Raw genomic sequence first — 16936 nt, 5'->3', positions numbered from 1 at the left:
CACAAGTATCACAGTTATGCTTGTGATGGAGCCAGGATTTGCTGTGGCCTGTTTTCAAGTGTATCGTCCGCGGCAAACACAAGGTTGGTACCCCAGCAGAACCGTGGGCTAAGAGCAACAAATGGAACCGCTCTCTTACCTGTGGTGTTTCCTCGTAGGAGCTGCCAGGCTTGTATCAAATGTCATGGGGTCTTGAAACCTGTCTAGAAATTTCTCCCATGCCATATTTTTGGAAATTTTTATTCCAAACCTGGTAAATTTAAAAAAAAAAAATGCACTCATGTTTAAAAATTGTATTATATCAATAAGATTACATGAAAATTATCAAAACTGAGTTATGAATCTGGACAGAATCTGTCATCTGAGTCTACATTGTCTTAGTTGGCATATTGCATGCTGCCTTAGCTGAAAACCACTGTGTTCAAGGCATTGGTCAGCAATATGAAAAGTTCCGTTTTGTTTGATCTGTGGTGGCAACTTCACTGACAATGCAGTTACTATCAACAAACATATGAATGCGAACTTTTGATAGCTGAACAAGGTTATCTTGTTTTAGCAAGGGCTACAGTTGCTATACCAGTCTATGCTGACGAATAGCTCTTCTTTGCATGAATGGCACCTTGGCATCCAAAATATAAGCTGGATCTAACAGCAACTCAAGCTATGAAACTGTTCTTTAAGGAGGAAAGAGCAACACAGTCCAGAATCGGTGATATCTCCAAAACTATCAACTAACAGTAGCTTCAGCTACCTGGAATAAGTTTCCATTTATTAGCCTGGGCTCTAATCTTCTGATTCTGATGTAAAACATCACAGACAACTTCACCCAGCAGTTTCATGTAGGCATTGAATAGTACAGAAGACAAGATAGTACCCTTTGGAATACCATGGTACCAAACTCAAGCAGGACCACCTTCCTACTAGGGAGCAACAGAAGCACAAATAGGGCAAATAGGATGCCTCCTTATTTTCATCCCTAGGGGACGCAGGTGGCACTGTGGGTTAAACCACTGTACCCTTGGGCTTGCCAATCGAAAGGTCAGTGGTTCGAATCCCCGTGATGGGTTGAGCTCCCATTGTTCAGTCCCAGCTCCTGCCCACCTAGCAGTTTGAAAGCACGTCAAAGTGCAAGTAGATAAATAGGTTTTGCCAGAAGCGGCTTAGTCATGCTGGCCACATGACCCAGAAAAACTGTCTGCGGAAGTGGACAAGCGCCGGCTCCCTCGGCCTGTAAAGCGATATGAGTGCCGCAACCCCAGAATCATTCGCAACTGGACTTAATTGTCAGGGGTCCCTTTACCTTTAACTTTATTTTCATCCCAGGCAGGCAATCTAAAAGATACCATGTTTGAGATCCAGGAGAACCAACAGCATTGTACTCCCCCATCACTCACCCTTCTCACGTCCAACAAGGCAACCAAGCAGTAGGTTGAAATGGGGTTAGAGAATTTGTTCCGTCACCTGGGGTCAGAAATTGTCTAGCCACTCAAGCACCTTGACCCCCAAAGTCCTCAATCGCTCAGGAGTTGTTATAGTTATTTGGTCCAAAACATATTTTAAAGTGTGGATTTGTAACTATGGTGGCTGGGACCACTCGCTCTAATAGAGAGGACCAATAAGCTCAGGATACTCTGAGACTACCTCTACCAGCTCAAGTTAAAAGACATTTGGGCAGCTTTGGTGGATAGTACACCAACAGAATCCCTGTATTTTATGGACACCTGCCACCAGGGATGAAACACTCTAGGCCTGAGAGCTGTGAGGGTCTGGTGACAAACATGGACTTACATTAATATAATTATGGCTAAACAAATGGCAATCAACTTTAGGTGGATGTGGCCTGTGAACCGCAAAAAAGTTTTATTTGCTGTAGTGTTTGCTCTCTTTTCCATGGTTATTTCATTTCAGAAATCAAGGGTAAGTAGGCCTCAGTGGCAAAATTAAGGAGAGGCAATGGGCAAGGGAGACCTTTACATGGTAATCAAAACCATTCTAAGAAATATTCTCCAGCAGAACATGAGCTGATCATATACAATTCAAGATTTTATACCATTAAAATGTCTAAAAAAAGAGACATCCATAAAACGTTCATGCATAAATATTACATTCATGTAATAAATATTACAAATGTTTCCCTACCACCTTATGTAAAACAGGAGAAATATTTAAAAGCAGGGTCCCAATATGTTGAGCACCCTCAAAGCAGAGGGCAAAATTCATTATAAATCTTTTCAACAGGATTAACTTTTATTCTTGAAAAAACCAGAGGATGGTCCTTGTCACTGAATTCACAGCTTTGGAATTGCATTATCTGAGCAATATCACCTGAAATATCAGTTGCAGACTAGGACACCTCTGTTTATAGCATCATTAAAATGACACGGTGTTTTCCCATGCTTAGAAGGAGAAAAGGTTCCCCCTGGAAAACTGTAAGCAGAGATTGTCACAATTATGTGGATGCATTTAAGGGCAAAAAAATTGAAGTGACAGAACAGTAGCAGCAATATCTTCAGCAAAGAAGTAATTGATCCTCACTACAGTTGGTAGTGAATTACTCCAAGTCATTTATGATTTATTTGGTGAATGTGCAATGTAATAAGGTCATGGCAGACTCAGACTCTCCCTCAGCACACACTAGTATGAAATGTTTATTAGCAGTGAGGCATTTAAACTTCAAAGGAGCACATAATGAATTGTGAACTGATTTTCACAGCTCATTCTTTTCTTCTACTTCACAGAATTCAATTTCACTAGAATTCCATCCAAATGGACACATTCTGTCTTACTATTTTATTTCATTTGTTTCATGTTTGTATTTCCAAATAGCAGTGATATATTATTTTTACACACACACACACAAATGTATATGTAAAGACTTATAGCCTCAGTGAAGCCCTCAAAATGGCTTATAAGATAAACCCCTCCTAGTGGTGCAGCAGCAAAACTGCTAGCACATTTGCAAAGCTAAGAAGGGTTTCAAATTGGATTGGGGACGGCTTGTTGAGATTCCTGCATTGCAGGGGTTGGACTAGATGACCCTCAGGGTCCCTTCCAACTCTTCAATTCTGGGATGCTATGAAAATCCCATTCTGGTTCATCAAGCTCCTTTCTTCAGTAATGTCAAAATGCCATAAATAACTGGATGGAGTTAACTAATTAGGAGCATTTACTGTTCTACTGATGTGGCAGGGATAGCCAACCATGGAAGGTCCTGCAAACTGGACCTCAGGTTCTACGCAGCAAAATCTATGAAATCCATCACCAGATCAAGCAAGCAGCATTATGAAAACAACATGTCAAAAGGCTGAAATAGGGCTGTGTTGGTAGAATATATCTAAAGGAAAAACAGCGTAACACTTACCTGTTCATTAGCTCTTGGAAAACATCACTTTGTATTGGAAATATAAAGGTACTAAGGACTGATTTTAAATATTCCAGAGTAACAAATCCACTCCGTCCAACATCAAATGCTCTGAAGGCTTTTACAATGTCCTCATAGACTACACGCAGCTGTAAAGAATACAATTTATAGTGTTTCCCTCCTAAGTTTTTTTTTTTTTTAGGCAGTAGTAGTTTACAAGACTCACAACCTCCCCTCTCCTGGAAATGATCTCAAAGCTTGTCCTGCAGGCTCCAATCATCAAATGTTTAATTGAGAACCTCACTGACCGCAGTCGTCTTCCGCACATAGGTTCAAGTGGCAAGGCAGCTGAGCTCCAGAAGTGGAAGAATCTTCTAACAATTTATTCAGTCTTCATGAAGCAAATCACATAGACAACCAGCCAGCTGGAGCTATCAGCACCACATTTGGGATTATTAAAACACGCCATTGGAATTAGAAAATGATTGGAAAGTGTTGGCGTACGCAGTGATCAGGACAGCATACTATACAAATACTTAAGACCATTATGGGTGAATGAACACACAGAAATTATAAGAAATGGCAGAGGTTGTCTGAACACATATTTGCTCCCTTCTAAGGCTTTTGCTGGGACGCAGGTGGCGCTGTGGGTTAAAGCCTCAGCGCCTAGGGCTTGCCGATCGAAAGGTCGGTGGTTCGAATCCCTGCGGCGGGGTGCGCTCCCGCTGCTCGGTCCCAGCGCCTGCCAACCTAGCAGTTCGAAAGTAGATAAATAGGGACCGCTTACTAGCGGGAAGGTAAACGGCGTTTCCGTGTGCGGCTCTGGCTCGCCAGAGCAGCGATGTCACGCTGGCCACGTGACCCGGAAGTGTCTCCGGACAGCGCTGGCCCCTGGCCTCTTAAGTGAGATGGGCGCACAACCCCAGAGTCTGTCAAGACTGGCCCGTACGGGCAGGGGTACCTTTACCTTTACCTTTAAGGCTTTTGCTGTCAGGGAAGAGCCAGTGTTCAGACACTTCAACCTATACCTGAAGGGTGCTTTGTACATGAAGCCCTATTCCCACTCGGATGAAAAAGCCCTGCCGACTGTATTCATGCCACACCTCAGATGGTGGCACAAACTTGTTGAAGGAGCAGTGGTGTTGATCCGAGTGCATGGGGAGAAATGTATGGAAGAAGCTGGACCTCAGAACCCCCAGGTCCCTATCTGTATCAGCAACTTGTATAGGCTAGGGGGGTGGTTCAAAAAGTATCTACATGGTGCTTAGAGAATAACTTGCACCTAAATATTAGTAAAACAAAGGAGATGGTGTTGGACTTCCGGAGGAAGAGAGGGGAACCTGCCCCATTGTATATCCGGGGGGGGGGGCTGTGTGGAGAGAGTCTCCTTTAAATTCCTGGGAGTTTACCTTAGTGAGGACCTCACTTGGAAAATCAACATAACTCAGGTGGTCAGAAAGGCCCAATAGAGACTCCATTTCCTCAGGGTCTTGCGAAAGAATAATGTTAAACAACAACTGATGACCTCTTTCTACTGGTCCACAATAGAAAGTGTCCTTTCATATTGTATCACAGTGTGGTATGCTGGCCTGACAGCCACAGACAGAAAGTCTCTACAGAGGGTGGTGCATACAGCACATGATATCATGGGCTGTCCCCTGAGCCCGCTAGATGATATCGCAAGGGATTGTTGCCTTAGGAGAGCGAGAAAAATTCTCAAGGATGACTCACACCCCGGCCAGCTCCTCTTTAATCTTCTACCCTCAGGCAGGAGATATAGAAGTATAATCAGCCATACCAACAGGCTAAAAAATAGCTTCTATCCGTGGGCTGTTAGGCTGTTGAACGATAAATAACATAGCAAAATTGACTTGCGAGGTGGTGTGTTGTTCGATAAGAGATTGAGTGTTTGGGGGGAGGCTCATTTAATTTCATTGTACCCAGGTTGTACAATGACAATAAAGTTGTTGTTATTATTATTATTACTAATACTATTATTAGATAGGCCAGTACTAGATTAAGAAAAACACCTCCTTATTCAAGGATAACGAGCTAAAGTTGAAGTGTTGCAAATGATTAGGAAGGCTCGGAGTGAAGATGCATTGTGTCCACGTGGCTATAACCCTGCATACAAGAGTGTTGCATCACAACATGGGTGGCGCTTGTTTCAAATATTACCATGACCTGACACCCTGATCAGTTGGGAAAACCTCCTCCCCACATGCACAGGACTTGAGAGCTACATTTCCTTGAAGGCCCTTTCTCCCCAGCAAATGCTCTGCTCATTTCCTTTCCTTCCTCCCATTTTGCCTAATGCTAGTACTCAAGGCAAAACTTTGCAATGCTGAGAATCTATTGCCCTTTAATGGTATCAAAATCTCCTGTTCCTGCCTGACGACAGGGCCAGATCCTGCACTAACTAAATGAGCCCTATATAAGACTGCAGTGGCCCTGTGTGTCCTGCCCCCATAACACTTCTGAACCTTCACTTGCTACTTGCCTTCTTATCTTCCCTGCTTCCCCTGTTTCCAAGTATTTTGATGATTTCCTAGATATTTAGGAGGGGTGGCCTGATTGCTAGCATGGGAAAGGGGCTTGTTAAAAGAAAAAAGGAGTGAAAATCCATGTATCACTGACCAAAGCTGCAATGGTACTGAACTGATGGAGGATTTCCCAACACCAACATGCCCGTAATTTGCCTTCACCTGCTGACCTGTGTAAAAAAACAAACACTTTCTTAAATTTTTCACCAGGCTCACCTTTTCCCTAAACCTCTTTGCAGTGTCATCTAGATGGATTTTTGTCAAATTATATCCAGCCGTATTTGCCAAGGGTAGTTTTGATGTGCTTTCCTTTTTTTCAGGCGGCTCATTCTGGTTCTGCACTGTTAAGGAAAACTATAGTTTAGCAAAACTGCTACTAGCATTCTTTTAACATAACGCCACTTAGCATTTATATACTGATTTTGACTGTTCAAAGCATTTGGCATACATTGCCCCAGCAGTAATGCTGGGCGGCATAACTATCTCATATCGCAAATGTGGGGCATGGAATCATTTCACTTCATGCTGCAATGATGTACAAACCAGTGTTACCTGCTGTGACCACGTTTTTGTATGAGAGCCAGAGGCTGAGAACGCTCAGCCACTATTTTGAAAGGCCAAAAGTTCAGCACAAATGTTGTGGGGGAGTTGTATATCATTGACAAAAGAGGCTCAAAACTGCTTCCCTTCTTTTGCATTGTAGACAGTTGAGAGGTGACTTTGCAGGGAGGAGAATGAAACACAATGAAATTCTTCAGAACAAATTTGTCCAGGAAAATTTGTTCTAGTTTGCCCAGTGGAGTAAAGATAGGCAAACAAACACCTTCTGTTTTTCACAGTTATTCACTTTCCTGTCTGTTCACTTTCAATGTAAATGAAGCAGCTAACAGCCCATCAATTAGCCATCACCCCACAGGGTTCTAAATATCTATTAAGTCGCATGATAACATCAACCCAACATGACATGTCAAAAAGTACATCATTAATTACATGTCATCTACTGGTTTGAAAACCCCACTGTGAACAAATGCAAACTAGTCACTTCAGGGACTTCCTTTTCTGAACGCTGAGCAAACACACGGACAGAGGGAATCTCTGTATCTGCATTTACTTTGAGCAGAATTCTATGACATCCCTGCTCTCGAGGCCTCCACTTCAATCCGCCCCCAGGAAACACAAAAAGAACCAGAGATCTATTGCCAGCGTCCAAGGAGGTCAGACTTCTTAGCAGTTATGCTTCAAGTCCCCAAGAGGTGCTGCTTCTAGTCCAGGGTTTAGAGGTGAAGCGTGCAGCCCAGGGCAGACACCCCTCAAGTCCCAAAAGGCAAAGTTCTGATCTCTAACTAGCACCCATGACGTGGATCAAAACAGAGGAACACTTTCTATTTTCATGCTATTTGCACAAAATTCCCTCCCTTAACGAACATGCCAGTTGTATTATGAAAATCAAACCTTAGAAAAAGAAATGAGTTTAGCCGTAGCAAAGACTATAAATGTTTTTCTTACTTTTCTATGAAAATCCAAAATACTGTGCGAGTGAAGGGAACAGAAGTAGCTAGAAGGCTCCCAGCAATTTATGCAAAGTAATTTCACCTAATCTTCATACAAAATCTAGGCATACCCTGCAAGCAAACAGTACTATAAGGGGCAGGAGGGGAGGAGGGGCAGAGAGGCCTGCTCCTGATTTCTTCCCATGGACAATACCAAGAGAAGGATAAAACTTCCATACTATGTTTTAAAATCCAGTTAAACTACATCATGAGTAGATGCTCTCTTTATTCAACCATCTCTACACTGACCTTGATTTGTATTTGTAAAGACTACAGTTTAATTGCATAACCTTGCATGATGCCAAAAAAGATCAGTGTTGCATTTCTCTCATAATATATTTGTGTATATTACAGCACTAGCATGGGAAAATGCTATTGCTGTCATCCATGTTCAAAACGTCAATGGAACTAATAAAATATTTAATACTGTTCTGAAGTTTAAGTAGCAGTTTGGAGGAGATCTTGGCTTCTAAAAACGGAAATGTTTTTCTTCCACAATTTTAGAGAATTGCGTGGAAGTTCCCCAAAGATACTTTTTAAAGGAAAAGGAAAATAAGAACCCACCCCCATCCCCGTTACATTTCAGTGTCACGATTCTCCATTAGTTTGGGGGCTGGCAAGACTGGAATACAGCATTAAATGCTACAGCCTCTAGAGAGTCTCTCACAAGGTATTCTGAGTGCTCAGCCACTTCAGTGGGAGTGAAATGAAAGTGCTCATTTCCTTGAGGATCTGGCCCATTTCTGCAAGCTACCTTAAAGCATCAATCTCATTCCCCTTAGCACCCGCTATTTCCTTCCAACTTGGTTCCCTGTGTATCTGTTTCCCTTTCTCCCCAGTAGAATATGTTTTGTAACAATCATTTTACAACTGTAGTTTTGAAATCTGAGGCTGCACGGTGCTTGATTCCTAAAAATGAGACATGGCAGAGTTCAAAGAAGCTAGGAGCACGGGCTGGCAGCTCTCTGGCTGAAATATCACCTCAAAAAATGATGAGAAGAGGAAACCACACAGGTGCACACAATTTTGTCAGCTTATGGCCAACACGTTTTGAGTCAAACATCCCTTTCAGTATGGGTTTTTTGTTATCAAGAGGAAATAGTGCCACAGTCACTAGGGTGGCTTTTAAACTACAGCGTATTATCAGCCTCCGTCCCTCTCACGTGCTGTAATAGGAGCCAGCTTGTAGGGGCCATGGGGGCTTTGGCCCCCACAATTAAATATTTGAGGGGGTGGGCCCCCACAAAGTTGATGGGCATTCCCATTCAAATGGTGTGTGTGCACACTGTGTCATGTGATAAATTATGTGGGGCTGGGCTTGCTTGGGCAAGTAGATAAATAGGGACCGCTTACCAGCGGGAAGGTAAACGGCGTTTCCGTGTGCGGCTCTGGCTCGCCAGAGCAGCAATGTCACGCTGGCCACGTGACCCGGAAGTGTCTCCGGACAGCGCTGGCCCCTGGCCTCTTAAGTGAGATGGGCGCACAACCCCAGAGTCTGTCAAGACTGGCCCGTACGGGCAGGGGTACCTTTACCTTTACCTTTAGATACAGGTTTGCAACCTTAGTGATAAGGGGACCTCAGTTTGGGGATGGAAACTGGTAGATCCCACTGGGATGGCCATAATGCTTGGAAAACTCAGAAGGGAACTCGGGGTCACAGACCATGGAATGCACACCAATGTGTACATGTGCTGAAAACATTAATTCCACTGGTTTGAAGGACTGCTCTTCTTGTCAGAGCTTTATCCAAATGTATAGAGCATGTTGTACAGCTTCCTTATTCCAAATACCATAGCTGCTTATATTTCAGATATTAATCTCATCTTCCTGAAAGCATGAATGGGGGAGAAGGTTGTGCCCCTATTCACCTAAAAATGCCTACCTGAATCTGCACTTTCTGTAGCTTTTTTCTTTTTTTTGTCCATGTTTATGCCAAGAAACTGCAAAAACTCTTTGTAACTCAGTGTATTTGTTCGAGACACACAGTAGCGATTCCACAACCTAAAGACAAAGACAAGACAAAAAATTCTAAATGTGAACCATCCAGAGTAATATACGGGAGAACAAACATGAAATATTTACACTTATTTAAATATATGTCTAAAAATAAGAATTGAATAAAATTTTATCTTTAAATCGTACATTCAGTTTTCTCTCAGAAACTATTTGTTTAGATGCAATGGCCCTCCACTATGCCGTCACTCAACCATTTCCCTTGGTGGTTCATTTTGTAGCAGTACCTGGACTGCACTTTGACAAATGGGGCCCTACAAAAACAGCTGCCCAGGGGGGTGGGGCAGCTTCTGGTCAAGGTCCTGACCATTCCATTCTCTCCCTCTACCCGATCACAGTTTCCCTTTTCTCTCGCTCCCCAACAGTCAGCCAGCATTTCATGCTCAGTCCCATGGGACTGCTTTGGGGGTTTCCTCCACTGGGAGATTTTTCCGCATTTGTGGCTTTGTGGCAGTGGGGTGTGCACACACGTGTAACCTATCTCCATTGGTTTCAATGGGCAATTCTCAATAGGCAAGGTGACAGTGAGGTTGGAGCAGTGCAAATGCATTGGCGGAGCTAATCCAGTACTCCTGCCAGGGTATTTGCACAGCACCAACCTCTCCCACCCAGTCAGTAACAGGACCGTTCACATGTCAGGTGAGCACTGCCATTCCACCACTTCTAAGTGTAGTGATATGAACTTCCGCAAGGGGATACAGGGCATATTTTGTTCCTCTTCATTTTATAGACATATAAAATACAGTGTGTTGTACAGTGAGAATTTTTTAACCCTCGGGGACTACAGACCTCCCAGTCCTGGACATTTACTATACATTGTCAGGGGCTTGAGTAGGTCCATTGCCTCAACCCCCCACCCCCACCCGACCTTCCACTGCGTGTTTTTAACTAACATACAAACATTCAGTGTTTCAATTGCTCTTAGTCATATAATTAATCCTTAGACTCATGCAGCATAAGGGCTGGGGAAAACTGAACAGTCGCTCCACAGTAATCATATGAAGATGAGAAGGGGGAATTACGCCCTCCCTGACTTCTGATTTCTTTAGACCTGCCCCCACCTCTCATTTTCCTTCAATGGTTGTTGTTGTAAATTAAAAGAAAAACAGAACTTTGTAAAGAACAAGTATATGTAATTCTGGGTACCCAGGGAGTTTATTTCCCAACTGGAAGGAACTAAACCCGAGTTTGCTGCTAGAATGAATGGTCATCCTACACTACCACCCATCTTCCCCCTACTGTAAAAGCTCTGAGCCGGAGCCATCGAAAAAGGCCTGGATTCAAAAGTAATATAGAATAAAGGGGTTGCCCTGAGTCCCTTTAATCAAAAGGGTGATTTCAGGAGAGAAAGCTGAGAAGGTTCTGCTGAAAAGCTTCCGTGCCTCCTCTGCCCCTTGCAGATTCCATGCGCATAATTCCAAATGAACTCCCATCCGCCAAAGATGAATCGTTTGTTGTTTCATACATAAATGTTACACATCTCCAGAGAATAAATTTCATCATTTTTATTCAGCTTTAAATGCTCTAAATAAAAATTTGTGATCTTTTTTATGATGGTACTCACTACTGTTGATGTAGTGACATTCAAACAGATTTATCACATCCCAGCATGCAATGCCAAGCACAAGATTTATTGTCAAATAAAGCCACGTTTTGTTGTTTTCCACTGGCCTGCTTTAGAAAAGTGTTGCTTCTGTTCTGTAATTTCACGTACCAAATTATAAAACTGGGCTATTTTGTTCTGATCAAATTCTGGAGAACATCCCAAGCATACACAAAAAGAGGCACATCAAACAAGCAAACCCAGCTAGTAAAGATGGACTAAAATTGGTTTTGAGGTTGGTGGTAATGAGAGATATAAAATATTTAGAGCAAAGGAAAACAAATAAATTGTCCATCTAATTTCTTTCATTTTTCCTGTAGGCTTGTATCCAACTCAGTGTTTCTGCAACTGCAGCTTATTAAATCTCCATGGACCTCCCAAATGAAAGTCATTCCAAACTCCAGGAGAATACATCCGGCTCAAATAACTACTTACTTGAAAGCACAACCAGCATATAAATTAAACTTTCATTCTACAAACGTAGAGACATTTTTGGACTCCTCCTAGAAATCTACCCTCACTCATTCCATACCTGAGCCTGGATTTACACCTGTGGAAGCATGAAGTGGGAATGAGGCAGTAGAAGGGGCTGTGCCAATTCAGACAGACAGAATATGCCACTTCCAAATGCTCTGCCCTTGTGTAAACAAAACATCCTTCATGGCAAACAGGACACTAGTACAGTGGTACCTTGGTTTACGAACTTAATCCGTTCCGGAAGTCTGTTCTTAAATGAATGCATTCTTAAACCAAGGCGTGCTTTCCCATAGCAGCAGGGGACTCAATTTACAAATGGAACACACTCAACAGGAAGCGAAACATGTTCTTATTCCAAGGCAAAGTTCACAAACCAAAACACCTACTTTTGCAGCGTTCTTAATCCAAGTTGTTCATAAACTAAGCTGTTTTTAAACCAAGGTACCACTGTACATAGGTGGGAGTTCTACAGTCCACTCTAATATAATAAGAATAAGAATAAGAATATATTATTTATTCTACAACCACAGGACCACTTTATCAGCCTTGTTCACCATAGGCCATAATACTACCTAACGTTTTTATACACATATCCCTCAGGACCCAAACCTGATCCTGTCTCTTCTTCAATGTAAAACTCCCCTCCTTCACAATCATGTGCAGGCCGCACCTCCAGTAACACCATCAGACCATTTGAAACTCCCCACTTTCCCCCGGCTGTCTCTCTGAGTGATTCTGACAACAAAAGCAAGCCAACACCACATGCAAACAATCTAACTATCCAAACCCTCCAGCATCTTCTTAGGCAAGACTGTGTACATAGCTGAAGTTCCTCAGGAATGCAGGGCCAGGAAAGCATCAAATGCGGTACTGGGAGAAGAACGGAGCTTTCATTAAAAACAAAACGGAAAAGGAGCAGCAAGAGACTAGCCCTAAGTAGGTGGCCAATGCCTGCAGGGTGCCTGAAGAAGATTCCAGGTGACCTGACATCATCATAATAACAACAACAGCAACAACAGCAAACAGCAGCAGCAGCTACAACAGCTTCACCTGACATCATCATAATAACAACAACAGCAACAACAGCAAACAGCAGCAGCAGCTACAACAGCAAAAACAACCCTGCAGAATAAATTAAGGAAAACAGAACCGTGCAGCTCTACCCATTTTGCAAAATGTACTGTTTGCAGAATTCAGTTTTGCTTATTCTTGTACTTTGAAAATGGCAGCCACTGATTTCCCTCTCTCCTTCTGCAACGTTATATATTTAAAGTACTACAAACACACATTTAAAGTACACAAGTTCTCCCAAAGAGTCCTAGGAAATATACTTTCATCCTCACAGAACTGCACCTGCCAGAATTCTTAACAAACTAGTTCCCAATATTCTTTGGGGAGGGGAGAGGGGATCAGGGCCAACGCAGTTGTGTTAGGCCAACTAGGCAGTCACTTAGGCCCCAGTACTGATCTTGGAGGGCCACAGTTTTACACAGATTATTTGTGTTATATTTTCTAAGTTTCTGATAATGTTTTACTTTTGCTTTATGTTTTGAAGAATGTTACCATTTTTTAAGTAATCCATACATTAGAATTGTTTTTATGTATATATGTAATAGACCATCAAGTTGATTGATGTTGTATTACACATATGCACAAAGTGAAAATACACTTAATTTTTAATCTTTCAGTCACATCTTAATCTTATCTAGAAAATCTATTCATTTTTCTAGTGAGACATGGCTGGAGCTCAGTACTGCAAATGATAGGCAGAAAAAGCGAAGGAGCAAGCAAAGCAAGAGAGGTTCTTCTTGAAATACCTTTGTGCACAGAAAGCAATTGAAGAACAAAAATATGACTATATACTTGTTGAAACCAGCACTGAGGGAGTTGAATGTGTGCTCCTACTGAGAACGATATAAACTCTAAGATATAAGTTTCACAAATTGGAGATATTTCTGGAAAACACACCAAGGAAAAAAGAGGATGTCAAGAAAAGTGAAAGTACTGCAACATCTGCAAAAGAAGATGGTATTGTGCCTGACCTGAATTACAGAGACCCTGCTAACTGGCCTAACTATTGCAGAGATAATTTGTGACATTTTATAATGCAACGTGGACCACAGCAGGTTTCCCAAAAGACCAGAATATTTTCTCTTATACGCTACCAGAGGAGACTAGCAAATGGTGAAGAAGTGTGCCATCAGTGGTTGATACAGTCAACCTCAAAAGATGTGGCTTCTTGTTTTTGCTGTAGGTCTTTCAGCAAAAAATAAAAAAAAAAATGGTGCATCAACACTACAAGAAGCAGGTTCAAAAGACTGGAAGAACATTGGAGCAATTCTGTCTTCACATGAGAGGAATACTGATCATTTAGAAACTTAAATCAGGTTTATCAAAGTAGGTTTCCAACAAGCTGACTTACGTAGACATGGCCATACAATCTGTTGAAGAGGAATTCCAAAAGCTACCACAATATAATTCCTTCTTTGTCTTCCTCTATGGCATATAGACATATGAGAATTTGGAAAAATCATTGCTGAACAATAGAAACAAATATATTGATGCTGAAGATCTGTGCTGTAAAATTATAACAATAGCTCAAAGACTTCTAAAGTCTATGCAGCTATAAGGAAGGCTTCTTTTCATACTACAACAAAAACTCTTGCATAACGTGCTGAATGTTTCTGATGCTCTAAGGATCCTTCTCACACTTCTTCCCAAGCCAGTGGCAAGTGGTGAACACAGTTTCTCAAAGCGCAAACTTGTAAAAGCTTACATACACTCAACAACGCTGCAAAAGAGACTAGTTGGCTTGGGAAGTATCATCAGCTGAACATGCCCAAACATCAGGGCTTGACCTGAAGAAATTGCTGGGAACATTTTGTAAAGGAAAAGGCAAGTTAAAATAAATTTAGCAGTTTCAAGTTTTGTGTTTCTCTTTTTTTCCTACAACACACGTGTTTTGCTTGGGGCGCAAGTAGGTAGCCTTGCCTAGGACCCAAAACAGCCTGGCTCCACCCAGGGAAGCAGAAGTTACAACAAGGGTCTGAGTGTTGCACTCCCAGTCTGCCATGGTGACTCAAGGAGAGTTTACTAACAATCAATGGGGGTGTGGGATGGGTTTTAATGGGTAGGAGAAAATAGATCAGTTGCAATTTCTCCCTCCAGGAGCTCACGCGTGGGGATTGAAGAGAGTTTCAAAATCCCATCCTTGGCAGCAGAATCAAAGCATAGGAATTAGGTTGTAAAACCTTGTTTTGAGCAAGTCCAACTAATGAAGGAAGCTGGCTTCCCCCTTCTTACCCCGCTTATAACTTTTAATCTTGCATTAATTCACAGCAATGGCAGAAGTAAAAACTATGCAGTCAAAATACTTATATTTACAGCATAAATATAGCTTCTGGCATGGACCTAAAGCTGGAGCAAGTGGAGGCATGTCTACATCCAACAGTGGTCAAAGGAAGAGAGAGAGGAATAGGAAGTACTATATGCTCCTTCCTCTCCAGGGGAAATGACATCACACAGAGCCCTCTCTACCAACTGTGTCCAGTTCTGTGTCCAGTTCTGGGCACCACAGTTCAAGAAGGACACTGACAAACTGGAACGTGTCCAGAGGAGGGCAACCAAAATGGTCAAAGGCCTGGAAACGATGCCTTATGAGGAACGGCTAAGGGAGCTGGGCATGTTTAGCCTGGAGAAGAGGAGGTTAAGGGGTGATATGATAGCCATGTTCAAATATATAAAAGGATGTCACATAGAGGAGGGAGAAAGGTTGTTTTCTGCTGCTCCAGAGAAGCGGACATGGAGCAATGGATCCAAACTACAAGAAAGAAGATTCCACCTAAACATTAGGAAGAACTTCCTGACAGTAAGAGCTGTTCAACAGTGGAATTTGCTGCCAAGGAGTGTGGTGGAGTCTCCTTCTTTGAAGGTCTTTAAGCAGAGGCTTGACAACCATATATCAGGAGTGCTCTGATGGTGTTTCCTGCTTGGCAGGGGGTTGGACTTGATGGCCCTTGTGGTCTCTTCCAACTCTTTGATTCTATGATTCTAACTGTATTTCTATGGTCTGAATATATGTTTATCAGCAATACTGTCTGTGGTGTTAGCCCTTTCTCAAGCTAACTAGCCAGCATATGTGATTATTAGGTTTGGTTGCTAATCTCCCAAGGAGGGCAGTGGAGCCTCTCTCGTTCCATTCTGGTTTCCACTCTTGCTACCATTCACAAGCTTCATAACAAGTCAGTGTAACCCCCTCCCTCCCTCGGTGAAGCCCAATGGGCTGAGCTGCTCTGCCATGGTCACTGCTGCTTGCTCTTGAGACATCTCTTAGACTCGTTCACTGCCAGGCACTCATGGCATTAAGCCACATGGGTCACAGCATTTTGTGATCTTTGTAGAGCGTTCCACCTAAAATGCTGTCACTGACTGGCTGAAGGGATTCTGGGCAATATTCACACAACCCCTGCCTTGGAGAGTCTATTACACAGAGGAGAACAAAGTGGGGTTTTGTTTAATATGTGCAGTATGCAGACCCCAGAAGGAGAGAGGCCAAAGATCATGGGTAGGCAAGCTAAGGCCCAGGGGCCGGATCCAGCCCAATCGCCTTCTCAATCCAGTCTGCGGACGGTCCGGGAATCAGCGTGTTTTTACATGAGTAGAATGTGTCCTTTTATTTAAAATACATCTCTGGGTTATTTGTGGGGCATAGGAATTCGTTCTTCTCCCACCCCAAAAAAATATATAGTTCGGCCCTACACAAGGTCTGAGGGACAGTGGACCGGCCCCCTGCTGAAAAAGTCTGCTGACCCCTGCCAAAGATGCACGTGAAGCAGCCAGCAGGAGGCAGAAGTAGATTAAAAGGGACTTTAAGCAGCACAATGCAAGGGACTTGTGGCTCGCATTGAGGGCCTGGCGAATGAGAGTGTGAGAATGGGGGGGGGGGGGACACTGCCCCATTAAGGCCTCATGACGAGCTTCTATGGTCTAGTCCCTAATTATCACTAATAGCGTAGAAAGGAAAATGCAATCAACCTGCTGCAAGAAGTACTGCAGCCTTAATATAGTTTCCCCGCAATGGCTTCCCAGGAATCCTTAACTTGTTCTTTACTTACTTATCATACTCACAATCCGTCATCTTGAAGCAGTTGACCTCGATAATTCTTCTCAGCTCGTGACGCTGTATCTGCCCATTTTGATTGTAGTCAAAAAGTCTACATGTCTTGATAAAGCGTTTCAGCTTTTTGGAAATCTATTCAGCGTTTTCAAAGGATTCGTGTTAAAATAAGAAGCAAATGGTTAGCGATAGAAGCTGTGGTTCAGGTGATGGAGAAGTGTGCTATCATTTTTTTTCTCTTTCAGAAAATGCACCTCCACACACACACACACC

At 42.7% G+C, this 16936-nt stretch overlaps 1 protein-coding gene across 4 annotated transcripts in view; it reads right to left on the bottom strand.

Moving 5' to 3' along the window:
• The window catches only part of EFCAB6 (EF-hand calcium binding domain 6), a 104532-nt gene that overhangs the window by 70432 nt on the left and 17164 nt on the right, over positions 1 to 16936 (bottom strand). For 3 of the 4 annotated variants that reach the window (XM_079975090.1, XM_079975091.1, XM_079975092.1), the window contains exons 6-10: positions 16662 to 16798; positions 9337 to 9455; positions 6121 to 6245; positions 3362 to 3510; positions 140 to 250 (exon numbers count right to left, since the gene is read on the bottom strand). In XM_079975090.1, coding sequence (XP_079831216.1) covers positions 140 to 250; positions 3362 to 3510; positions 6121 to 6245; positions 9337 to 9455; positions 16662 to 16798 — 641 coding nt within the window. Of the gene's footprint in view, positions 1 to 139; positions 251 to 3361; positions 3511 to 6120; positions 6246 to 9336; positions 9456 to 16661; positions 16799 to 16936 lie in introns of those variants that run through there. The other variant, XM_079975093.1, reaches the window with a different exon arrangement.

Source organism: Podarcis cretensis (genome assembly GCF_951804945.1).
Source record: "Podarcis cretensis genome assembly, chromosome: 5".
NCBI classification, from domain to species: Eukaryota; Metazoa; Chordata; class Lepidosauria; order Squamata; family Lacertidae; genus Podarcis; species Podarcis cretensis.
This window is presented reverse-complemented; position numbering and strand designations above follow the sequence as displayed.